This window comes from Caenorhabditis remanei, chromosome I (assembly GCF_010183535.1).
Source record: "Caenorhabditis remanei strain PX506 chromosome I, whole genome shotgun sequence".
Lineage (NCBI taxonomy): Eukaryota > Metazoa > Nematoda > Chromadorea > Rhabditida > Rhabditidae > Caenorhabditis > Caenorhabditis remanei.
In genome coordinates, this window is record NC_071328.1 from 13911674 (window position 1) to 13936101 (window position 24428).

Consider the following 24428-nt stretch of genomic DNA (forward strand, 5'->3'; position numbering starts at 1 on the left):
TAAATACACAATAATCATTACAATACAGAATCAAAACATCTGGGGAATTCTACTACATAAACTGGAATAAATGGTTGTGAGAAAGAAGAAAAGAAAAGGGGGAATTAAGCCTTAACGAATCCCTTCTCCTTGAGTTTGGCGACGAGTGCCGCGACGTCTTCGACGAATCCGCCGGCTTGACGGACAGGCGGTTCAGTCACTTCGATCGTTTCCGTCTGTGGTTTGATGTCCACTCCGAGATCCTTGATTGGAATAGCCTTCAATGGCTTCTTCTTCGCCTTCATTATATTCGGAAGAGTCGCGTAACGGGGCTCGTTGAGACGCAAATCAGCCGACAGGACGAATGGAATCTTCACCTGAAAATTGGGAAAAATGTATGAAGACTGTCAAATGATAACATTTATAATTTTTTCGAAAAAATATAATTTTTTCTGCATTTTTACCCAATTTTGCTGTGCCAAACTCGAATTTTCTTCTGAAAATTGAGAAAATGAGGAATTTTCGAGTTTATTGGAACGTTTTTATATAATTTCTAAGAGAAAATCTTTTTTTTGGAATTTTCCAAGTTTTGGGTCTAAAATGTACGGTTTTTTTTGTGCTGAATCGACAAAGAATTGATATTTTCCCTGAAAATGAATTTTGAAATAATTTTTCGAGGTTTCTCTCATACAAAAGTTGGGAATTTCATCAGATTTCAATAATTTTCCAGAAGAAATCTATTTTCCCCTTTAAAATAGCAAAATTCGTCACTAAAATTGTGATTTCAGCAAGAAAACTCAATTTTTGCACAATGTTTCCAGCAAAAAATATGGTAGACTCTGTAACGTTTGTAAAACTTTGAGGTTGAGCTGTAATTTTTGGTAAAATACCGAGAGTTCAATAGAAAATGAGTAAAAATGTGATTTCGGGTCGAATCGAGCACCGCTCCCGGTGTAAATTTTGTATTTTCGAGTCTGACACAGGAAATTAGCAAAAAATTTCAAAAAATTGTATTTTTCGAGAAAACCCCGGTTTTTTATGAGAATTTGAGCAAAAATTGAGTTTTTAAAGCTCAAATCAGACGTTCAGTGACGAATCTTGCTATTTTAAATGGAAACATGGTTTTTCGTAGAAAAAACGTTACATTGGAAATCGGCATTTTCTGAGCTTCTGATAGCAGATCGTCTGGAAACTGAAAGAATAGCGAATTTTGACTATTTTCTGTCTAAAAACTAAATTTTTAAACAGAATTCTGTAAAAATTGCTGTTTTCGGAAGGAATTGGCATGAAACCGCCGTTTTTATCCAGAAATTGACATATTTCTGGTCAAAAAACCGATTTTTAATGAATCTGGGTTGATTTAATGTGAATTTTCAGATTTTTTTCATCAAAAACGACACAATATCCGCTAAAATCGACTAAAATAGATATTTTCGTTGAAAATGAAGTTTTTCGATATCAAAAACCTAAAAAATAATATCTTTTTTGAAAAAAATCATCGGATTTTCATAATTTTCAAGAAGATTCCCATTTAAACCAGCGAGATTCGTCTCTGAACGTCTGATTTCAGTTTTAAACAATTCAACTTTTAAACTTAAATTCCCAGAAAAATTATAATAAAAATCTCGAAATAAACATAAATTTTCGGCATTTTTAGCCAATTTTACTGTGTCAAATTCGAAAATAATATTCACCGGAAACACTGCTCGCTTAGACTTGCACTTCTTACAAATGCGCTCCACCGAAATTCAACCGAAAATGTATCATTTTCTCTGAGCCTCTCAGCTTCGCACACAACTTTTTTCGGTTTCGGTAGAGCGCGGTTGCAAGTAGCTTGTCACAGATAGTGTGATTTCGGCTGAAAAACTCAATTTTTTGCTCAAATTCTCAGGAAAAACCGGTTTTTTCACAAAAAAAAAAGATTTTTCTGCGTTTTTAGCCAATTTTACTGCGTTAAACTCGATTTTTCTAAACTTTTTTTTCTGCATTACTCTACCTTGATAGTATCAAGACCACCATCAATTTCTCTGGTCACTTTCATGTGTCCATCGCCTCCTTCCTCGACTTTCGACGCGTACAGCGCCTGTGGCCAATCTAGAAGTCCCGCAAGAATTGGGGCAGTTTGTGACGAGTCATCGTCAATCGCCTGTTTCCCAAGGAATACCGCATCGAATTTCTCCGATTCGACGATTTTCTTCAGCGTTTTCGCCACATGGAACGACTCGAGTTTCGAGGCTTCCTCATCGGAAACTTGAACATGAATCGCCTTATCCGCTCCCTTCGCAAGAGCAGTTCTCAAAACTTCCTGAGATTTTGGGCCTCCGAGAGAGAAGGCGACCACTTCAGTCGCCAATTTCTTCTCTTTCAGCTTCACAGCCTCCTCGAGAGCGATCTCGTCGAATGGATTCATACTGTGTTGAACGCCTTCTGTCACCACACCCGAACGATCCGGTTTCACACGGATTTTGACGGCGTAGTCGACGACTCGCTTCACTCCGACGAGGGATCTTCATGATTTTGGCTGAAAAATTTTCAGTTTTTGAACATTTGAAGGGAATGCGTTGAATTTGGGAGGAAATCGAGTGAAAATGAATAAAAAATGATCCAAAAAAACAAAAAAATTGGTGGCCTAGAAATCCAAATTTTGAAAGTTAGTCCCCCGTCGAAATTTCGTTGTTTTTGCTGTTTTTCAGCGAATTTTCAGCTTGAAAATGCTCAAAATTGGTCACTGCTGGCCAATTTGAGTGCAAATGAAGGAAAATTGAGGGAAAATGAGAGATAGAGAAGCAGAGAAATCGGGTCGAAGTACACAAACATCACAGTTCAAATTACAATCGCTGATAGAGCGAAAATAAGGTTTTGGAGGGAAAAATAGTGTTTTTCCTTGTTTTTTATGGAAAACTAAGGTTTTTAGCTGAAAAATGGGGATTTCGAATTAAATTAAAAGAAAGCCGCTGAAATTCGTAAAATCAAAAAGTTTGACTGAAAAGATTGAAGAAAAACGGTAGAAAAGTTGATTTTCGCAGTATTTCATTCAGAAAATCGTTAACAAAACCACATAAAATATGAGTTTTTTCGGCTTAAATAAACGATTTTTCAACTCAAAACGAGTTTCTTCGCCATTTTTTGATAGAAACACGCAAAAATCGAATTTTAAACAATATGTGACAAATTTTGTTAAAAAATTACATTTATGCAAGTCTGAGCTGAAAATTACAAGAACAACTGCTTTTGAATTCAATTTTTCACTGTAAAATGATGATAAATCGAAATTTCGGTGGAAACCGCTGAAAAACCATGCGGAATACGACAAAATGTCACTATTTCGCGCTAAAAATCATGAATTATCGATTAAAAATCAAGACTTTTCATAAAAATTTCGGGTTTGCCACGTTTTCCCGCTCAAAAATCACGAAAAATCATCACAAAACTCGCCCGTAAAACGAGATACAGTAACCCGCTACTCTTCAATTGTCAAATCGTGGCGAGACCCAGCATGACGTTTTGCCACGTTTCAGAGGGATTTTTTGTTAAAAATTCGGGAAAATAACTCGAAAATCAGGATAAAACGAATTTTTTGCTGAAAATTGATGAAAATACGACTAAATATCTCTTTTTTATGCTAAAAATCATCAAAAATTAGGGAAAATGGTTTTTTCGCTGGAAATTGATGAACATCCGGCAAAAAATCACTAAATGGTGACGTGGAGGCGGAAAAAAAACGCTTTTTTTTCAATAACTGACCCCTCAAAGTTGTTGTTGTCCAATGCGGATGATTGAGACGAGAAAAGATAAGAAATCACACGAAAATAGCATAAAGAAACGAGAGACGCAGAGAAAAAAGGAGGGGAAAATCGCGGGCGGTGTAGGCTACACGTAACAAAAGTTGGTCTATCGATTTTCTAGAAAAGTAACTGTTCGAAGTGAGCAAAACTTCGTGGCACCACGAGAAAATCCACCTGGAAAATTTAAATGGTTTCATTCACGTTTTTATATACAAAAGTTGAGAAAAAGCGGGTGGAATAAGAAATAAATTGTGTAAAACCGTCATAACAGGATGAGTATACAGAAGATTTCAGCAGAGAGAGAGGAATCACATATTGCGAAGAGCTGCGAGACGTTCTGTGAGGTCTTTGTCTTCGGAGACGGCTTGGGTTCCGGTGGGAAGAGCGGTTGGCACGTTTGATGGCAGTTCTTGGTTGAGTTCGATTCTGGAAAAGGGGGGGAAAATTTGAATTTTCAGTGGAATTTGTGTGTTTTCAACGTAAAAAAATGTTAATTTTGGTCGTACTTTTAGTGATTTTTTCAGTTGGGGGTCGATAAACCGCAAAAAACTCGGCAATTTCAATGAAAAAACTGGAATTTTGCCAAAAAATGATCTTATCGCTATAAAGCGCTATACACGCATCTGACCAAGCAAATGGCTGAAATTTGCTATCGATCTTCTGGCTTCACAGCAAAAACTAGGCAAAAATCTGAAAAAATCTCGATTTTTGCAAGCTTCTCTTTGCAAAAATGTGATTTTTGCTGAAAAATGCAGAAAAATCGAGGGTTTTTCCAAAGAAAATCGCGATTTCTTCAGATTTTTGCCCAGTTTTCAGCAAATTTCAGTCATTTCCTGGTTCAGATGTAAAAAAAAGGTGCAAATGCGCTCAAAAATCTGGAAATTTCTGCGATTATTCATTTAAAAACAGGAAAAAACCAGTAAATTGGGGGAAAAAATGGCAGAAAAATCAAGTTTTTGCAAAGAAAATCACGTTTTCAGTGCATTTTTTATGCAAAAACTCGAAATTTCTGCATTTTTAAGCGAAAAAAGGCCCATTTTCTTCGCTTTTCAGAGAAAATAGGTCCATTTTCTTCGTTTTTCTACGAAAAATGTCAATTTTTCTTCGTTTTTCAACGAAAATGTCCATTTTTATTGGCGTTTTTCAGCGAAAAAGACCTGAAACTCGTCCGTACCCAGCCTTATCATTTCCGCAAAAATCATGATTTAAGCCCATTTTCTTTGTTTTTCAGCGAAAATCGTGATTTTTCTTCGTTTTTCAACGAAACAGGTCCATTTTCTTCGCATTTCGGGGAAAATAGGCCCGTTTCCTTCGTTTTTCAAGCAAATATGTCAATTTTTCTGCATTTTCAACCAAAAAAGGCCCATTTTCCCGCGTTTTTCAGCAAAAAAAAGGCCTGAAACTCGTCCGTACCCAGCCTTATCAGCAGCCTCAGCTATAAGCGCATCGACTTGTGACTTTGGAGCATTCAACACCGTAGTTCCATCCATTGTCTTCTCCATTGTCTTCGTCGTCACATCCAAATCTTCGAAATCTCTCTCGAATCTATCCATTAGCTGTTGAACTTTTTCCAAATTCATGCTCTTCATCGCACTTTCCATCGCCTTCACCACTCCACTCATACTCGCTGTAACTCTTTTTGAGTGGCTGCTGTTTGGACACGGGCGGCCACTGCATCGATACGGGCGGCCATTTTGATATAGTTCACCGCCTCGTTCTTCTTGCGAATCGCGTTTTCAGCGTGCACTTGGGCGACCTCTTTGTTGCCTTTCTGCAAAAAAAAATTTGGGATTTTTTGAATTTTTTTTGGGAAAATTCAGAAAACGACTGGAATTCGCCTAGAAATTGCTCAGAGAATGGTTAAAATTGGCTGAAATCGGACATTCATGCGGCATTAGGACATCTGGCGTGTCTTTGGCGCGTTTTTCAATGGAAAAAGAGGTTTTTTGAGTGAAATTTCAATATCTGGCGAGACTTTGGCGCGCCAGATATTTTTTGCCGAAAATTACGGTTTCGAGCGAAATTTCGTTGTCTGGCGTGACTTTGGCGCGTTTTAGTCGATTTTTAATGTTTTTTGAGCGATTTCTGGTGATTTCCAGTCAAGATTTCAGCTGCGTTTTTAAGCCTATCTCAACTGTTTATATCCCACTCGAAACCCACATTTTCCGTTCAGAAAACGCGCTAAAGTCACGCCAGATATTGAAATTTCACTCAAAAAGCCTCATTTTCTACTGAAAACGCGCCGAAGACACGCCAGATGTCCGAATTTCGCATGAAAACGAGCATTTTTCCACAAAAAAAACGCGCCAAAGTCACGCCAGACAACGAAATTTTGCTATTTACCTTGATGGCTGCGGTGAGCTTATCCTTCTCCACCTTCTCCTCCTTCTCACATCTTTGAGCATTCTTTTCCAGCTGCTTCGCGGCGAATTTCAGATCGAAGAGGTGCTCTGGAAAAAAAGAACAATTTTGAGCTAAAATTGAGCTATTTTGAGCTGAAAATCGGAATTTTGAGCTAAAATGGGTAAATTTGAGCTGAAAATTGGAATTTTGAGCTAAAATGGTCAAATTTGAGCTGAAAATCAACAATTTTGAACTAATAATGAGCTATTTTGAGCTGAAAATTTGTAGCGGAAAAATCCAAACTTTTTGTTAGAAAATTACAGTTTTTAGACATTTTCTAACGAAATTGTTCGACTTTTCGTTATTTTCGGCGGAAAAATCACAATCTTCATCATTTGAAATCAAAAAACTGCAATTATTCGCAATTTTTAAGAATAAGAGCGAGGAAAATCGATAGTTTTCGTGGAAATGCAGCGAATTTCAGCCATTTCTTCTCAGAAATCGGCAAATTTCCGCGATTTTTCAATGAAAACAGGAAAAATGCAGTGAAAACGGTGAAACTAGCGAAAAAAAAAAGGATTTTTCACAGAAAATTTAAATTTAAACATCAAAAACTGCGGTTTTCAACGAAAAATACGATAATGATGGCGAATATTGTCGGTTTTCAGAGAATTCTCGAGATTTTGACATTTTTCTAGCTGAAAAATCATGAAAATCTTTTTTTTTTTCGAAAATCGTCAGAAGTTTCTAGAAAAAAGCGATTTAAGAGAATTAAGCTTTAAAAAAAGAGATCTACATCCTGTTTTAATGAGAAAAATGACAACAAAACAGGTTTTTCTCCAAAGAAAAAGTGAAAAATCGATTTTTCCGCGCAAAAAAATTTTTAAAACCAAAATTTCCATTTTTCAATCGGAAAATTTTGCTGAAAACCATCCGAATCTTCTGCAATTCCCTCTCCAAAACTCACTCTCAAGTGCCATGCTGCTCTCACCGGCTCCCATGATTAATATCGATTTTTGTGAATTGACGGAGCGAGTTTTCTGGAAAAAACTATAAAAGATAAGGAAATGACTAAATTCTTATGAAAATCTAGGATAAATATAAGCAAAAATTTCGCAAGAATCGACAGAAAATACACATGATGCCAGATGACTCATTCGGCTGGGTGACGAAAAAATTTCCGCGGTGTTTGCGGACTTTGCATCGTAAATGACGACAATGAACTTGTAAAAAATTGTAAAGAAGGTAAAAAGTGGATTTTTGAGGATTTTCGTTGTAAAAATCGAAAGAAAATCGGTGAAAAAATTCAATAAAATAAATAAAAATTGAGGCGGAGCCAGCGAATGAGGAGTTGTTTTGTTATGCAATCAGCGCGCATTCAACTGAAGCCAACCAATCAGCGAACTGCGCAGTGGAAAAGGAAAAGCTAGGCCATCTCTAAACTTGAACGGATTTCCGATGATTTCAAAGGTTTTTAGAAAATTTGTTGAAAAATCTATAAAAAAATGCTCCGATTAAATTCATGATTTTATTTTTTCAAATTAATTTTTTTCAAATTCGCTCAAAACCGGCGAAAAAATGAGAGTCATTTGACTGGTGGCCGTGGAAGAGCCACCGTCTACAATTTTTTTTTTGTTGAAAACTTAATTATTTTTTTCAGAGCGATTTATCGAGTTACAGACAGATTTTTAACAGAAAAATCGTATAAAAACCCAAAAATACAAGAAAAAATGTTCTCAACACTCTGTCATTTCGAAATTCCACGGATCCGGGTCAATTGCACGAGTTGGGACCTAAAAACGCATTTTTTCTAATTTTTCTCGATTTTTTTTCCCAAAAAAACTGCTCACTTCTTCATAAAAATACGCGTGATTCGCGAACATCCACGCCGGATGTCCACCCATCCACTCGGAATTCACACACTCATCATAGCCGGCTCGATCGCTTTCATTCTCATCGAGTAGAGCGGTGATGAGCTTTCGACACGCTCGAGAAGGGTATTTATCCGGAAATATGTTCATTGTGGAGACGGCGAGGTTCTAGAAATTTCGAATTTTGAGAAAATCGAAATTTTGGCTGAAATTTTAAATTTTTGGCAGAAAATTTCAAAATTTCCGTTGAAAATTTGAACATTTTTCTTTAAACTTCGAAATTTTGGCTGAAAATTTCAATATTTTGGCTGAAAATTCACAACTTTGGTTAAAAATTTCAAAAATTTGGCTGAAAAATTCCAATTTTGACTGAAAATATCAGAATTTTGGCTGAAAAATTCGAAATTTTTGCTGAAAATTTTAGAATTTTGGCAGAAAATTCACAATTTTTGCTGAAAAATTCGAAATTTCGACTGAAAAGTTTGAAAATTTGGCTGAAAAATTCGAAATTTCAGTTGAAAAATTCGAAATTATCGTTGAAAATTTCAAAATTTTGACCAAAAAATTCACAATATCTGCTAAAAATGTGACAAAAATTACCGGCCACTTCCCAACGACCATCGTGAACAGCACAACACCACACGCATAAAAATCCGCACAAAACGGTACATACGGCCTAAACTTCTTCATTTGTGGACAAGTATACGGTTGGGTGCCACAGAAACTTCTAGACCGTTCGCGTCTCTCCACATGTCTGGAGAATCCGAAATCAATCAGTTTGACGTCTCCATTCCCATCGATCAATATATTCTCAAGCTTCACATCTCGATGAGTGATGCCTCGTGTGTGGAGATAGTTGATCGCTTCGATGATTTGACGGAATAGAGTGACCGCGAGGGGGTTTTCTGGAAATTTTGGGAAATTTGAAGTCTAGGGAGGCTAGAAATTCTTATAAAAAGAATGCAAAAAAACTTTTGGTGGCAGCGGGAGTCGAACCAAAAAACCCTTGCGTTCCGCCCACCAGCGTTACCACTTGAGCCATCAGTACTTATCCACGTCAAAGCCTCTAAAGGAATATAAGAAAGGCGCGTCTATTGTTAAAGCTTGAAATTGGATCCAAATTTCTTGAAAATAGAGCAATTTTCAAGATTTTTGTGATATATTTGGTTGGAAATCCAGTTTTTTTTTCAAAAACTCGATTTTTAAAGTTTTTTTAATGTTTTTTTCTGAATTCTGAATTTTCCTCGAAAAAAGTGAGATTTTTAGACTAAAAAATCACAGATAACCTGAATACCGGTCCAATTTTCTCAAAAATAGTGGAATTTTTCGATTTTTGTGATATTTGGTGTGGGAAATAGGTATTTTGAGACAAAATTTAGTAAAAATGGGTCTAGGAAGACTAGAAAGTCTGAAATACTGGTAAAACAAAAATGTAAAAAAGTATGGCGGCAGCGGGAGTCGAACCAAAAACCCTCGCTTCCCGGCAAGCTGCTTTACCGCCTGAGCCATCACACCTCGTCCACGCCTCACAGCTAAAGTAATATAAGAAGGGGCGCGCTCATACCTTTCAACCGTTTCTGCTCCAAAATCAGATCCAAAAGCGTTCCCCGCTCATAATAATCCGAAATAATCACAATTTTCGTCGGCGCCGGTCGTGTGATCGCCAGACACCTCGCAATATGTGGATGCCTAACTTTCATCGTCACATCCAACTCTCTCGGCAGAAATTTCTCGGCCACCGCCGCCGGAATCGCATTCTGACTGACAATTTTGACGGCGACGTCACGACGATAGAGCTTCGAGTACACTTTGAAAACGACGGATTGCCCGGTGACGGCTATCGGGTTTTTGGGAAATGTGCCAGAAATACTTAGGCTCACTCTGGAAAAAAATGGGGAAAAAATTGCAAAAAATTGGAAAAAACGGGCAAAATTACACTGGAATCAGGCACTCCGTCGACGGAGAAAGTCCTGGTGGTGGCATTTTTTGGGGGAAAATGACAAAGAAATGTGGAATTTTTTATAAAAAGTGTGAAATTGGGGCAAAAAAGTCACAAAAAAGTGAAAAAAAAAACACAAAAATACACGTAAAATTCGAGAAATTAATCACCAATCGTTGTTCATATCGTCGAAATCCTCCATAATTTCGTCGGCGGCAGCTTCTTCAAGCTCGCGGATTCGTTGCTCTTCAGCCAGACGGAACTCCTCTTCTTCGTCACCGTGATCCACGTGTTTCGCTGGTTTTTTGGGGGAATCGACGAGTTTTTTGGAGTTTTGAGGGGATTCTGGAATGAAAATTGGAGTTTTTGGGGATTTAAGGTGGAAAAAATGCAAATTATTGGGGGTTTTAATGTCGAAAAATTTCAAAATTTGGTGTTTTTATGTCAAAAAAGTGAGAATTTTGGGGTTTTTTATGTAGAAAAATCGAAAATTGAGAGAAAACTTGCAGTTTTTGTCTCAAATTAGGACCAAAATAGTTAAAATTTCAAGTTTTTTGATGATATTTTTGGTTGAAAATTCTGATTTTTCCGTTTTTCTCCGAAAAATCTCGGTTTTAAGTTGTTTACTCAAAAAATGAGGGATTTTTTCAATTTTTCAACTGAAAATAGACTGGAATAGGGTAAATTTGGAGAAAACCTGAATTTCGGTCCAATTTTCTCAAAATAGTGGAATTTTTTGATTTTAGTGATATTTTGGGCGGAAAAAGTGGGTATTTTAGGACAAAATTCGGTGAAAATACCGTATTTTCAACACGATAATCTCAAAAATTCCCGTTTTGGACAGTTTTTGACAAGTATTACGGGAAAATCGGGATAATTGAGAACTTTTCTCAATTTTTAGCACAAAATTCGTGTTTTCATGCTTGACTCAAGTTTTTGAGAATCGAGACTGGATTTTCAGCAAGAAATTGTGCTTTTCGTCGTGAAAAACCCAATAATCTTTATTTTTGAGCTGTTTTTGGAGGGAAATTTCCCAAAAATCCAAATTTCCAAGTGAAAAAAGGCCTGAAAACGTCGAAAATTGAGCCAAAATTAGGTTTAGAACAATTTCCGTTTTATAGATTGGAAAATAGGTGAAAACTCTCAAAAACCGGGTTTTCAAAACAAAAATTAAGGACTTTTCACGAGTTTTGATGAAAAAACTCGATTTTTCCAGCTAAATTCACCTTCCCCGGGTAAATCATCGAACAAGAAGTCTGTCAGTGTGTCTGGAAATCTGGATGTCCGTAGAATGAGAATTTCCTGAGAAAAGCTCAAAAATGTCCCCAAAATCCAGTTTTTAAGGTTTCGGGGTCAAAAATTTGAGATTTTTCCATCAAAATCAGACGAAAACGACAAATTTTCGCCAAATATTCACCTTCCCCGGGTAAATCATCGAACAAATAATCCATGGACTCCGCCTCCTCATCATCCTCAGCTCCATCATCAATAATTCCCTTCGCCCCGATCTTTCTTCCACTTTTCTCATCATTTTCCAATTCATCCGTCGATTCTCCGAGTCTTTGTTTCATTAAATACACTTTCAGCTGTCGTCGAGTGCCCAGTGTCTCCACTCGACTCAACACATCCTCGGTTTTCATTTTTGGGAACATCAAATGACCCCAATACGCGTATTTCTTCATTAGTTTGTCGAGATTTGTGTACTGAAATCGAAAAAATGAAAAATTTTGAGAAAAAATGGGCCATTTTTGGGTGAAAAGGGTGAAAAAATGGTCAATTTTAGCCAAAAATGTCAATTTTTAGGTCAAAAATTTCGCATTTTCTTGCTGTTCAGCGAAAAAATTATGAAATTTACCGGATCATCCTTGGGATTTGGCTTAAAATTCTTAAAAGTATCCTTTAGTGCTGAAATTCCCTTCGGACCTGTTAGTGTCGACTCGTTCAGAGCCAATCGTGGATTCTGAATCAAAAAATTGGGATTTTATCGATTTTTTTGGGTTCTCACTGTTAGTTTTTTAGTTCTGAGTAGCTTTGGCTCGATGATTTTCTTTTTGCTTTCCTCGCCTCTGTTGTCTGAAAAAAATTCAAATTTTTTTGTTGTTTTTCAGTGAATTTTCGGATTTTTAGACTGCACCTTCGATAGCCTCATCTCCAATAGGACTTGGCTCTCGGTCCATATCATCGTTACCGAAAAAATCGTCCATTTCATCCATTTTTTATCTGAAAATTGCGAATTTTAATCGAAAAATCGTCGAAAAAAAAACTATTATTCAAATTGCGCGCCGCAAATACCTCAAATCGTTGCGAGACCCAACCGCATAAATAGGTGCGCCTTTAACTCGTTTTCTCTGCGTCTCTTCACGTCTCCACGTCTCTCATTGTCATCAAACTGATTTTTCAGCGTTTTTAATCGGATTCTTCGAGAATTCTGATGAAATTTTTTGGTGAAGTATTTATTAAAATTGAATTTAATAAGTTTTTTGTGTTTAAGCATACATTTAGCACCGAAAGATCGCAATTTCTCAATTTTTGGAGCTTGCTCACCCCAAGATACGGTAGATAGTCCAAAAACGGCATATTCTGAGGAATTTCAGAAGGTTTCGGATAAAAATTCGACTATTTTGAGACAAAATGGTAGAATTAATGGCGAAAAATGCGAAAAATCGATAAATCAACAAAAATAACCAATTATTTTCTAAAAATTTTTGAAAAGTCTGAGGAGAAACAGTTTCAAAGCTATATTTTCGGTTTCAAATCGTTTCTGAACACAGCTTTTCCGATTTAATTTTAAAATCTTGCTTTTATAGTCCCGAAATCCTTGAGAAAATGCGAAAAATCTAAAATTCAATGAAAAAAAACCAATTTTGTTCTAAAAATTCTGAAAAACTCTGCGGAAAAACGGTTTTTTAATTATATTTTTGGTTCCAAAGTATCAAAACCTTCATTTTTGTCTCAAAAACCACCAGAAAATCCATTTTCCATGAAAAAAAATTCTGGTCGATTTTTTCAATTTTTGCATTTTTATCTCAAAAAAAAACAACAAATTTCCTCTTTTTCAACCAAAATTCCCCAAAAAACCCAATTTTTGGCATCGAAAACCTGGAAAATCTGTGTTAAAAGCTAGTCTCCGCCCACAAGATGTTGCAAGTGCGCTCCATTGAGAAAATTTGCCTGCGTACGGTATTCTTGCTCAGTCTAGTCGGTGTGGTCCATCAGTCATTCCAATCCGCATTTTCTCGTTTTTTTTCCTCCAAAAATCAATAAAAATCAATAATTTTTCCAGGCGAAAATGTCCATCGCTCAACAACTCATCGATATGGGATTCCCAGCTGAAAAAGCCGAAGCAGCCGCTGGAAACGGTAGAAATTTGGATCAGGTAATTAATTAATTAACGAGGGTAATTAACAATTAAAAAATCGATTTCTTGCAGGCTCTCGATTGGATTGAGAAGGACGGAGCCGGTGTTCCAATGGAAGATCAAACTGCACCGACTGAAACGGCGGCTACTGGAGAAGCGAGTACTGGTGGAAGTGCTGACGTGCCGATGGCTGCGAACAGCTTTAAGTGTGATGAGTGAGTTTAAAGAGAAATTTCCAGATTTGCGGTACAATTTTTTGCTGAAAACTGGGTTTCAGAGGCATTTTTTGCTTAAAATAGCGATTTGTCGTCATTTTCAGCTTGAAATTTACAGAAAACTAGTCAAATTGCTGCAGGAAAATCGTTTTTGAGGGATTTTGGTTTAGAAAATGTTCAAAAGCTGGGTTCTAGGCAATTTAATCAATTTTTCGGGATTCCTGTTGTCAAAAAATGGTCTGAAAGTTTGAAAAATACAGATTTCAGTGCTTTTTTCAAGTTTGAAGACAAAACTGGAAAATGAGTGAAAATTTAGCAACTTTCAGCTATAAAAATAAGTTTTTCAGCGAAAAAGAGGGATTTCAGTGCTTCCGAGCGCTGATTTTGACAAAAAATAGCAAAAAACGGGCATCTAGTTAAGCCATTTTGAATAAAAACTACTAAACAACTCTATTTTTCCAATATAAATAGCCTGAAAACGTAAAAAACTGAGTGAAAAGCTGCAAATTCTGAAATTTACAATAAAAATCCTAATTTTCCAATAGAAAATAGCCAGAAAACGTCAAAACCTGGGCCGAAAGGAGGTTTTTTGAACAATTTTTGTTTCATAGACTGAAAAATAAGTAAAAACTCTTAAAAAAAGGGTTTCAGATGTCAAAAATGTCAGGAACATTGAAAAATCCAGTTTCGGAGATTTTTTTCGCTGAAAAATAGCGATTTTTCATTTTCGGAATTGCTTTTTGGTTCGGATTTCGACGATTTCAAGCTATTTTCTATTGGAAAATTGGGATTTTTTTGTAAATTTCCCATTAAAACAGCTTGTTTTTTGTCCATTTTTCAGAAATTTTGATGTTGTTTGACAACGAAAATCTCGTTTTTGCTCATTTTTTCCTCTTTTTCCCACTTTTTGTCGTCAAAAATGAACAAAAGTGAAGAATATCCGACTTTTCACTCAGTTTTTGATGTTTTCAGACTATTTATATTGGAAAAATAGAGTATTTTTCGTGATTTTCCTTCAAAATGGTTCATTTTTTGTCTCTAAAGAGCATTTTTCAATAATTTTCGACAATTTCTGACAACTGGAATCCCGTTTTTTGCTATTTTTCGTCAAAATTCAGCGCTCGAAGGACTAAATTCCAAAGTTTTCGCTAAAAAAACTCAGTTCTTCAACTCTTTTTGAACGAAAATCCCTTAAAAACGATATTTCTGTGACAATTTCAGTACTTTCACCTCAAAAACAGATTTTTTGATTTGCATTCTGTAAATTTCAAGCGGAAAATGGGAAAATGACTAAAAATACTCAGTTTTCCCCCAAAAAACTATATTTTCCATCTGAAATTCCATTTTTAGCTGCGGAAAGTTCAAAAACAGCTTAAATTTCCAAATTTCAACCTGAAAATGACAAAAATTGTCACTTTTCCCCTGAAAAACTAAATTTGGTTCCATTTTCAGCTGCGGAAAGCTGTTGGCGAACGAGGACGCCGTAATGTTCCACGCCTCCAAAACAAAACACGAGAACTTCAGTGAGAGTTCCGAACAAATCAAACCATTGACTCCAGAAGAGAAGGCGGCTCAGATGCAGTTGATTCGTGACAAGATTAAGATTCATATGGAGAAAAAATCGAAGCAAGAGGCAGAAGAGGCACGAGAGAAAGAGAGAAAACGTCGTGAAGACGGAAAAGCGATGGTCGCTCATAAGGAAGCGGTTAGAGATCGAGAGATTCGAGAAGCGGCTCAACAACGTCGTCGTGAGAAGACGGAGGATGAGATAGCGAGACAACGAGTCCTCGAACAGATTAAAGCGGATAAGGAGGCACGGAAAGCAAAGGCTTCGGGAGTACCCGTGCCAGAGCAGAAGGCTCCGCCCACAACGGTGGCTCCGGTTGTGGTGGCACCACCAAAAGATTATAGTCAAACGACACTTCAGTTCCGTTTGATTGATGGACAAACTGTTAGACAACAATTTCAGGCGAATGAGCCGGTACGGTTTTGGAAGCAAAAATGACAATTTTAGGCTTAAAAAGTGCTGAAAAACTAGAAATTTGATATAATTTTAGACTCGGTCGGTTGAAATTTTCACGCTAGAAAGTTCGAAAACTGAAGTTAGCTCGTTAAAACTTTTCTCTAGGTCTGAAATTTATGATTTAGATCCGGAAATGACAAATTTTAGGCAGAAATTTATCAGAAAACAGGGTTTCAAATGTAAAAAATTGCCGTTTGAAAAAAACAGTTTTCTGTTTTTTTTTCAACAATTTTGAAGAGAAAACTGGAAATTGAGTGAAAATTTAACAATTTCCAGTGGAAAACCCGTTTTTTTTCAGCTATTAGCTATAAACTTCAGTTTTTCAGCGAAAAATGGGGATTTTAGTACTTTGGGCGCTGAATTTTTACAAAAATGAGCAAATGTTCCAGTTGTCAAAAATGTTGAAAAATCAACGAAGAAAAAGAAAAAACTCTACTTTTTCGACAAACAGTCTGATAACGTCAAAAATTGAGTGAAAAACTGGTAATTCTGGAGTTTTTGACTGAAAATCTTTCATAAAGCTGTTCGTAGACACATTTTGGAAGGAAATTTACGAAAATCCTGACTTCCTCGCCGAAAATAACCGCTCAACTCAAATTTAGCTGAAAATTCCAGTTTTTTCATCGAATTTTCATTCGAAACCTCGAATTTTTCATTTTTCAGCTCGCCATGGTTCGCGCGTGGATCGAGACGAATCACGCGAACGGAGTTCCATTCTCATTGATGACACCATTTCCACGCAAGGTTTTCACCGAGGATGATATGGGAACACCATTGAAATCACTCAGTAAGTTCTGGAAAGGGGGCGGGGCCTATTTTCCTAATTTTCTTAATTCCAGACCTCGTCCCATCTGCCAACATCGTTCTCAACCGTCTCGTCTGATCCTGAATTCAGAATTCCAGCTGAATCCAGTGATCCACAAATCTCCAATTTATCCTACTAAATTTCTGAAAATATTTTTCCGCTTTCCCATTTAAATTATTATTCCCACCGTAAAATGACTGGTAATGCACAATGTAAAGAAATGAAGTTGTAAACTTTAAAAACTCGAATGTTAGTCATTCCCTGAAATCCGAAATTTAGTTTTTCCTGTAGATCAAAACCAGGGCTACATTTTTCCAGTTGACAACTTTCTGATAGCTCCGCCCACTTTTGAGATACGCGCCTTTAAAGATGAGAGAAGGGGAAGAGACGCAGAGAAGCCAGACGCTCTAACTTCTCTGCGTCTCCCTCCCTCCACTTTCTTTCAAAATTAGTCATGTTTATAATCATTCGAAGCGTCTTGAAACGCTGAATTCAGAAATGTGAATTTCAGAGCTAAAAACTGAAAACTCAGTGAGATATCCTAAGTTTTGTAAAAAAAAAATTCGAAAATTAAATTTTTTCTTTCACAAATGTCTCCATTTTTCTGTCTGTTTTGGGTTTTTAGCTATAAAAATTATATTTTTGAAATCAGCGAGTCAAGACGGTTCGAATGACTATAAACACGACGTGAGAGGGAAAAGAGACGCAGAGAAACGAGAGTGTCTCTTACCTCTGCGTCTCTCTCATCTTTAAAGACGCATATCTCAAAAGTGGGCGGAGCAATCGAAAAATTTTCAACTGGAAGAATGTAGAGCTAGTTGTGATCTACATGATGAATATAAATTTTTAAAAATTTGGAAATGAACGGAGCAATGAGACGGGATGTTAAAGTCGCTCAATTTTCAACCGTCTTATTTTTCAGATATTACTGTAAGTCGGTTTTTGGGTTTTCAACTCTGAAAGTTATATTTCTGAAATCAGCGTTTCAAGACGGTTTGAATGATCATAAGCATGACCAATTTTGAGAAAAAGTGGAGGGAGGAGAGACGCAGAGAAACGAGATGGCCTGTCTTCTCTGCGTCTCTCTTATTTTCAAAGGCGCATATCTCAAAAGTGGGCGGAGCTATCAAAAAGTTGTCAACTACAAAAGTATGCAGAATATCATGCTGATCATTTTCAAAATTGACAACTTTTTGATAGCTCCGCCCACTTTTGAGATATGCATCTTTAAAGATGAGAGGGTAAACGGCGTGAACCAATAGTTGCGTGTCCCGGTTGTTTGTTTTTCTGGAACTTTTTTGGCGGAATGTGGAAAGAAAATCAATAATTGATATTGCTGAGGTGATTACGATGGCAACCAATTCAGAAGTACCCGGAGAAGAGGAAGTTGATTGTGACATGTGTGAGGAGTGAGTCTTTGATTGGGTTCTGCAATTGCGCTCCATCGAAATGCATGCATTTCAGTAGAGCGCACTTTCAACATGTCTTGGTTTCAAAACGTCTCAATTGTTTCAGGTGTGGAAAATTCATTCTCAATCGGGAGGCTCTCCTCGATAATGCTCCGAAGGCTGCTCCGAAGACGAAGAAGATGACGTCACCGACTCCAGAAGCCGTGTTGATTCAGATGGTCCATGAAAAGATGGAGGCAGAAAAGGAGAGAAAACAACAACGTCGCCGCGAGAAGACTTCTGGAGCGACTCCAATCGTCATGACACCCGCCAGCTCCGCCCCCATGCTTCTTTTCGATGGGAAAACTGTCCGGCGACAGTTTCAGCCTGCGGAGACTGTAGGGATTTGGATTTTAGCTATATAAATTAAATTTTTGAAATTAGCGTGTCAAGACGGTTCGAATGACTATAAACACGACAAGAGAGGGCGGGAGAGACGCAGAGAAACGAGAGCGTCTGTCTTCTCTGCGTCTCTTCCACCCTTTCTCATCTTTAAAGAGGCATATCTCAAAAGTGGGCGGAGCTAGGAAAAAGTTGTCAACTACAAAAATGTAGTAAATTTTATGAAGATTATTTTTGTAGTTGTCAACTTTTTGGTAGCTCCGCCCACTTTTGAGATATGCGCTTATAAAGTTTCCATGTGTCTCACTACTGCGCTCTACCGAATCCGAAGAAAATTGTGTGTGAAAGTGAGAGAACCAGAGAAAAAGAGACGGGGTTTTGGTAGAGCGCAGTTGTAAGAACTGTGACAAACTAATAGAGAAAAGTGTGTATTTCCAGTTGGCGATGGTTCGTGAGTGGATCGAGAAGCATCAGCCACGGACGGTCTTGGATGATATGGTAATACCCTAAGTGAGTGAACGGACTGAAAAAGGGGCGGGGCATTTTCCGATTATCCCTCCCTAATTATCCCTAATTTTCTCCTTATTCCAGACCTCGTCCCATCTGCCAACATCGTTCTCAACCGCCTCGTCTGATCCAGAAATCCAGTCTCCTTCTAAATTTCTAAAATTATTTTCTGTGTCATTCATTTTTTGTTTCTCTTTTAATCCCCATAATAAATGGTTGGTAATTCACGAAACGTGTAATGTAAAGAGATTCTTATCAAAATGAAGTTTTTAGTTTGACAAGATGTTTCAAAGTTGAGAATTAGTTAGAATAGCTCAAATTTGCATTTTCAAGTTGGAACAACTGTAGGGCTTCATTTTCGTAGTTGACAACTTTTTCATAGCTCCGCCCACTTTTGAGATACGCGCTTTTAAAGATAAGAGAGACGCAGAGTAGACAGACACTCTCGTTTCTCTGCGTCTCCGTCTCTCCCTCCCCTTTCTTGCAAAATTCGTCTTGTTTATAATCATTCAAACCATCTTTTCACGCTGATTTCAAAAATTTAACTTTCATCACTGGAAAATTCAATCTGGCAAAGATGCAATGGCATTTGTGAAAAATTTTTATCTGAAATTCCAGAAAACTTAGTATATCTCACGGAACATTCAATTTTTTGAAATAAAACTTACATTTTTGAAATCAGCTTGTCAAGACGGTTGGAATGACTATAATCATGAACCATTTTGTGAGGGAGAGAGAGAGGGAGACGCAGAGAAGTTAGAGTGTCTGGCTTCTCTGTTTCTCTCCCCTCTCTCATCTTTAAAGGAGCATATCTCAAAAGTGGGCGGAGCTATCGAAAAGTTGTCAACTACAAAAATGTAGATCGAGTTTTGATCTACCAAACAAATACAAATTTAAAAAATTTGAACAGAAATTGTGGCCGATGAGACGGGCACACAAACTTGGTCAACTGTTTATATAATCCAGTTTTAAGAATTCTTCCGTATCTGAAAGTCAATAAATAAAGTTTTGCTACCGAATACCTCTGCTCATCTGAAAATTGGTTGCTACAATTCATTACATAGAGGTTGTTCGCATTAGAGCGCGTTTTCTCTTTTGTTAAATTCAAATTTTCGCGTGTACTTCAAAAAACCGAGTCAGTTTTTTTTTGATGACAGGGAATTCAAGCGAAAAGGTCAAATAGAAAGAAGGAATATCGATTAGTTCTCTTTAGTATCCAGCTTCAATATATTCGGAAATCTGCCAAATGTCGGATAAAGATCGGAAAGACGAATATTCACAGAAAATCGAAAAACTCGAAATTGGAGCTGAGGTGACCGGAAGATCCTCAAAATGGACAATTATGAAGAAGTTAGGAGAAGGAGCATTCGGATCTGTCTATGTGGTTCAGAAATCTGAAGACAGAAGAATTCAAGGAGCGATGAAGGTTCGTTTGAAAAAGGGAAATGTGGCTTTCTTATGAACACTCCCTCTTTCACTTCCTTCAGTGCTGTCGGTGGCGCAGGTGGTTGTGAGCTCGGTTGTTGCGCGGGCGGTGGGTAGTTCGGTTTTTTGTGGTAGCTAAACTTTTTTGCTGCCGTTTCTGGATCTTTTAAACAGTACGTTTCAGCTTTTCGGGCTAGAATTGCCAATTTGAGCCGAAAAAAGCGTCCGAATATCTGTTTTTGAGAGAATTCATACTACAAAGTTGTAGTAATTGTATTTTTTCGGCGTTTTTTTTCCACAAGATATTGTTTTTATACATGAAAAACTCGTGACCGGATCTTTTGATTTAAGAAAATTCAAAGTGATATGTTTTTTGTCAAAAATGAACTTCGGTCACCCCCGCTACAACTCGGGAGCCCCCCCCCCCCTGCTTATCTATGCCCCCGCCTTCCCTTCTTTTCATTGACATGTGTGGCTCAGGTGGTTGTTGGCGCGCCTGTTGCGCTGATGGCAAAAGTTCGGTTTTTGTGGTGGCAAAAAATGTTTTCTGATTTTTTGGAAACCGGTTCGATAGTTAGCGAACTTATGTCAGTATGTCTACATTCTATGAGAAACTTGCAGGTGGAAAAGAAGGCAATTGACGATCCCACGATAAAGCTGGAATTTACAGTGTTACATTCGATGAAAGATGAAAAAGTTGGAATTAAGGGTATGGATTATGGAGAATTCGACGATTCTCATTTTTTGATAATGTCGTTATGCGGCAAGGATCTGCAATATATATTGGACAACGTATGTTTCAGTGTTTGCTTATAAAAAATTAAATAAATATTTGAAAATTTTCAGCACTCGTCATCGTTGAGCGTTCAGACTGTTTCTCGCATCGGAATTCATTGTCTCCACTCCATCAAAATACTACACGATCATGGCTACATTCACCGTGACATCAAGCCAGCCAATTTTGTGGTTGAACTAGAAGGAAGCAGGATATTGATGATAGACTTTGGAATGGCTCGTTGTTATGGAAGGAAACTGTATGGAAACTGGATGTTACGTAGGGAAAGAGAATCTGTGAGTGATTAAAAAAAATAGGAGAAAGTAGGAGAAACTTGCTGTTTTCTATAGGAAAAAGAGGCGATTTCGATAAAACATGACGTTGTGAAAAATATTAATTTTTTTCGAATTTAAATTCACCATGTAGATCAAAACTAGAACTTCAGTTTTGAAGTTGACAACTTTTTGATAGCTCCGCCCACTTTTGAGTTATGCGCCTTTAAAGATGGCAACCCGAACAAGCTAGAGGGCTGCGTCGATCCTCATACTTTCCGCGTACCTATATTCAAGAATGTGTATCTGAAAAGTGGGCGGAGCTGAGGAAAAATTGTCAACTACAAAAATGTAGTCCTATTTTTTTAGATCAAAAATAGGGATCTATTTTTCCAGTTGACCAATTTCTTTTAGCTCCGCCCCCTTTTGAAAAATGCGCCTTTAAAGATGGCAACGCGACAAAGTTCTGCGTCTCTTCTCTCTCACTCCCTCGCCGATACTATCTTCAGAAGGTTAAATCTCAAAAGTGGGCGGAGCTGTCCAAAAGTTGACAGCTACAAAAATGAAGACCTAAATTTGATCTACATAATGGGTACAAGTTTGACACAATTGAAAAACGTTTGGCACTTTGACAGTCTCCCAAATTTGACCATTGTGATTCGATGAATAATCACTTTTTCATCTGAAAAACAGTAAATTTTTGAAATTTCAGGCTCCGTTCCGTGGGAATATGAAATACGCAAGTATCCGTGCCCACTCAAGACTTGAGTTAAGTCGATCCGACGAGGTGTATAGTTGGTTATTAATGGTTGTTGATATGCTTTGCCCTCTGCCATGGTCAAGTTTAATTAACGAAGACGCGATTGAATATCAAAAGAAGGAAAAATTTGAAAATTTTATCAAGGAGAATCAGTTCGTTTTTCCTATCAATATGAAATCCTCTCAAATCAATCCTTTTCAGAAAAAGTGCTTGGCTGTCTCCGATATTGTCGTCTCTTCAAGGAACCAGTTACGAATCGAGACCCGATTACACGTTATACTTCGATGTTCTTATGAATAAGTTGATTTGTCTGAATGGAACAGTTGCAGGACGATGGGAATTCCAGAATTTATTGTCTGGTAGTGTTGATGGTCAAGATCGTAAGTGAAAAGTAGCTAGCTTTGTGAAAATGCCACATTGTTATGATTTGTCGAACTGTTTGGAAATTTAGATTTTTTGGATAGGATGAGTTACAAGCTATATTTTTCCTGTTAAACGTTTTCTGATAGCTGTTTCAGCTTTTGAGTTATGCGTCTTTAAAGGAGGACTGAAGTCATATTTTTTTATTTCAGATTATGATACTTCAGAAAATTCTGAGCAACTTTCATCATTGGAGCATATGCTAAAAATTGCTCTAAACGCCCTAAATTCACGTTTTCCCGGCTGAAATTGAGCTTTCGTGGAAGAGTTTTCCGACGCGAGTTTCTTCGTCCGTGTAGTCCTCTCGGATAAGTTTTCTTTCTCAATTACTTGTTTTTTTGCTTTTTCAAAGGGGTTTCGTTGTTTTTTCTCAAATTTCTTCGTTTTTTCAATAAAATATCACTTAAAAATGCATTATTGACAATATTTATACGTATTTTACACGATTATATAACTTTTCTTACAGAAATCGTCTAATTTACTCCGTATTTTTCCTATTCTTTGTTTGTTTTTTTCTTTTGTTGCATTATATTGTCAGTAATGCATTTTTAAGTGATATTTTGTTGAAAAAAACGAAGAAATTTGAGAAAAAACAACGAAACCCCTTTGAAAAAGCAAAAAAGCAAGTAATTGAGAAAGAAAACTTATCCGAGAGGACTACACGGACGAAGAAACTCGCGTCGAAAAACTCTTCCACGAAAGCTCAATTTCAGCCGGGAAAACGTGAATTTAGGGCGTTTAGAGCAATTTTTAGCACGTGCTCCAATGATGAAAGTTGCTCAGAATTTTCTGAAGTATCATAATCTAAAATAAAAATATATGACTTCAGTCCTCCTTTAAAAAAAACTGGTTTTTCAAATTGATTTTGATTGAAAAATGATCATCAAATTTTGAGAAATCGTATCAAAATACTTGTTTGTGAAATTTAAAACTTTTTTATTTTCTGGGTAGATCAAAAATTGGGCTACATTTTTGTAGTTGACCACTTTTTGATAGCTCCTCCCACTTTTGAGATATGCGCCTTTAAAGTTCGTAACGTAGCGGCGAGGAGAGAGCGTGCAGACAACGAGACGCTCTCGCTTCTCTGCGTCTCTCTCTCTCTCCATCTTGCCGAATTAGTCATACTTATAGCCATTCAAACCGCCTTGACGTGTTGATTTCAAAGATATACTTTGGTAATTTGTAAATCAAAATTGAGAAAGATACGAAGTCATTTGTAAAGAAATTGTTTGAAATTCTGAAAAACCTACAAACTTAGTATATCTAACTAATTTTTCAATTTTTAACTTTGAAACTTACATTTGTTGAATTAGCGTGTTAAAACGGTTCGAATGATTATAAACATAACCAAATTTGAGAAAAAGTGGAGGGAGAGCGGGAGACGCAGAGAAGACATATACTCGCCTCTCTGCATCTCTTACCCTCTTATCTTTAAAGACGCATATCTCAAAAGTGGGCGGCGTTATTGAAAAGTTGTCAACTACAAAAATATAGCCCATTTTTTGATCTATCAGAAAAAACACCGACCCGTGTCAAATGACTGAAACATATTTTGAAACGGCCTTTCAAAGTTTGATCTATTTTGATTCTAGTTGACTTCTTTCAAAGGCGCACGTCTCAAAAACTGAAATAGTTGGAATAAAACAGTCAACTATCAAAATGTGGACCTTGAGTTTATCGATCCGAAAAATATAATTTCAATTGAAAATGACAGTTAATAACAGTGTGGCATTGGCTCAAAGTTTGAAAAGTGTTTACTTTTTCCACTCGAAATTTCGAATTTTTATATGATTTCAGCAGAATTGAATGGTGATCGAAAAAGTGAATCGACAGGAAATATTGAGATTGAAATGAGGGTACAGTCTTCATCACTTCCAAACCAATGGTATACCCATATTTTTCAGAAAGAGTTGGCAGCTTCCTTCAGAACGGTGGTGATTCCCGGTGGAGCTGAACATCTTCTAGCTGAAGGAGCAGATTTTTTCGATGATATGCACAAAAAAGAATTGAAGGATGATGGACGACGCAAAAAAAGTAATTCAAGATCGGTGAGCTCTTCAATTTTTATTATTATACCAGCCTGTCTCCCCCGCCTTCGGCGGTTGAGCCGGCTGGTCTTTTTTCATTCACGTGGTCATTCACATTCGAACGTGCCCGCATG

The 24428-nt window shown here is 37.1% G+C and overlaps 6 protein-coding genes across 6 annotated transcripts; 2 read left to right on the forward strand and 4 right to left on the reverse strand.

Moving 5' to 3' along the window:
- Positions 1-104: 104 nt before the first annotated feature.
- GCK72_003064 (uncharacterized protein) lies at positions 105-5317 on the reverse strand (the record flags this gene model as incomplete). Its single annotated transcript, XM_053723786.1, has 4 exons — positions 105-356; positions 1976-2486; positions 4077-4190; positions 5178-5317. 4 exons carry the CDS (start codon positions 5315-5317, stop codon positions 105-107), a joined length of 1017 nt encoding a protein of 338 aa, XP_053592431.1.
- Positions 5318-5382: 65 nt separating this feature from the next.
- On the reverse strand, positions 5383-7108 carry GCK72_003065 (uncharacterized protein; the record flags this gene model as incomplete). Its single annotated transcript, XM_053723787.1, has 3 exons — positions 5383-5535; positions 6108-6214; positions 7075-7108. 3 exons carry the CDS (start codon positions 7106-7108, stop codon positions 5383-5385), a joined length of 294 nt encoding a protein of 97 aa, XP_053592432.1.
- Positions 7109-7843: 735 nt separating this feature from the next.
- Positions 7844-9961, reverse strand: GCK72_003066 (uncharacterized protein; the record flags this gene model as incomplete). Its single annotated transcript, XM_053723788.1, has 5 exons — positions 7844-7900; positions 7958-8146; positions 8579-8883; positions 9543-9859; positions 9915-9961. 5 exons carry the CDS (start codon positions 9959-9961, stop codon positions 7844-7846), a joined length of 915 nt encoding a protein of 304 aa, XP_053592433.1.
- A 122-nt stretch (positions 9962-10083) lies between these two features.
- Positions 10084-12130, reverse strand: GCK72_003067 (uncharacterized protein; the record flags this gene model as incomplete). Its single annotated transcript, XM_003098188.2, has 5 exons — positions 10084-10262; positions 11335-11620; positions 11773-11877; positions 11923-11990; positions 12052-12130. The coding sequence occupies 5 exons, from the start codon at positions 12128-12130 to the stop codon at positions 10084-10086; spliced, it is 717 nt and encodes a 238-aa protein (XP_003098236.2).
- Positions 12131-13206: 1076 nt separating this feature from the next.
- On the forward strand, positions 13207-16396 carry GCK72_003068 (uncharacterized protein; the record flags this gene model as incomplete). Its single annotated transcript, XM_053723789.1, has 5 exons — positions 13207-13293; positions 13348-13490; positions 14943-15471; positions 16177-16300; positions 16353-16396. The coding sequence occupies 5 exons, from the start codon at positions 13207-13209 to the stop codon at positions 16394-16396; spliced, it is 927 nt and encodes a 308-aa protein (XP_053592434.1).
- A 1272-nt stretch (positions 16397-17668) lies between these two features.
- On the forward strand, positions 17669-18131 carry GCK72_003069 (uncharacterized protein; the record flags this gene model as incomplete). The annotated part of the gene is made up of 2 exons (XM_053723790.1): positions 17669-17727; positions 17834-18131. 2 exons carry the CDS (start codon positions 17669-17671, stop codon positions 18129-18131), a joined length of 357 nt encoding a protein of 118 aa, XP_053592435.1.
- Between the last annotated feature and the right edge of the window lie 6297 nt (positions 18132-24428).